Genomic DNA, 807 nt, shown 5'->3' with positions numbered 1-807 from the left:
GACACAAAGCCCCTCTTCCCAGCTCTGGAGTCACCTTGCTTTCTATTACATATCACTGCCTCTCCAAGAGGTTGCATTCACCCTGGTGTAACTTCAGTTCTGATTTAGCCCAGTGAGTTCTCGTTTCCCCAGGTCTTTTTGGATCCTGACACCAACATCCAGGGTGGCAGTTCTCCCTCCCAGCTTTGTGTCCCTTGCCAATTTGGTAAACATGTTTTTGGATGCTTTCATCCAAGTCATGGATTTAAAATGTCAGAGAGTACAGGTCCCCGTGACACTCCACTGGAGACCTCCTACCAAGCCGACCTAGAACCAGGAAGGACTGCTCTTTGAGACTAGCTATCCAACCAGTGTGGAATCCACTGAAGTTTACTCTTGCCTATTGAACGTATCTCCATATTTTGCTTCAGAATAGCAGGAGAGATTTTGTATCCAGGATGTCTGTCCTTCACTCCATCGGACACCTCCCCTCCCAACTCACCCCAAAGATGTCTCCACAAAACAGTTGTTGTACTCTTGAATTCTTCCCAAAATCAGGTCCTGAAGTCTTGTGCAGCCACCCCAGAAATCATCGGGATACTTTTCAATTCCTACTCAAAGCTCCGAGTGTCCGAAAAATGGAGAGAAGTAATTCCTCAGGAAGTGTTTCAGGTAAGAAAGATGTTTCCTTCCCCCTACTCTAGTATTCCCTTTTAAGGTAAAAAAAAATCCCTCGTGGAATTCTTTTCTCCTGAGGCCAAGTTGTCCATGGAATATGGTGGATTGATACTATCTGAGTAAACTTAGAACCAGCTATCTTTTAGATGG

At 45.2% G+C, this 807-nt stretch overlaps 1 protein-coding gene across 2 annotated transcripts in view; it reads left to right on the top strand.

The window, feature by feature from the left end:
- Positions 1–807, top strand: part of ASB18 (ankyrin repeat and SOCS box containing 18) — a 67213-nt gene that overhangs the window by 58823 nt on the left and 7583 nt on the right. For both annotated transcript variants that reach the window (XM_069103051.1, XM_069103050.1), the window contains one exon: positions 538–651. In XM_069103051.1, the coding sequence (XP_068959152.1) occupies positions 538–651 (114 nt within the window). The remainder of the gene's footprint in view (positions 1–537; positions 652–807) is intronic.

Source organism: Petaurus breviceps, unplaced genomic scaffold (genome assembly GCF_028583685.1).
Source record: "Petaurus breviceps papuanus isolate PSGF00001 unplaced genomic scaffold, PetGlider_PUasm1.0 567, whole genome shotgun sequence".
Lineage (NCBI taxonomy): Eukaryota > Metazoa > Chordata > Mammalia > Diprotodontia > Petauridae > Petaurus > Petaurus breviceps.
This window is presented reverse-complemented; position numbering and strand designations above follow the sequence as displayed.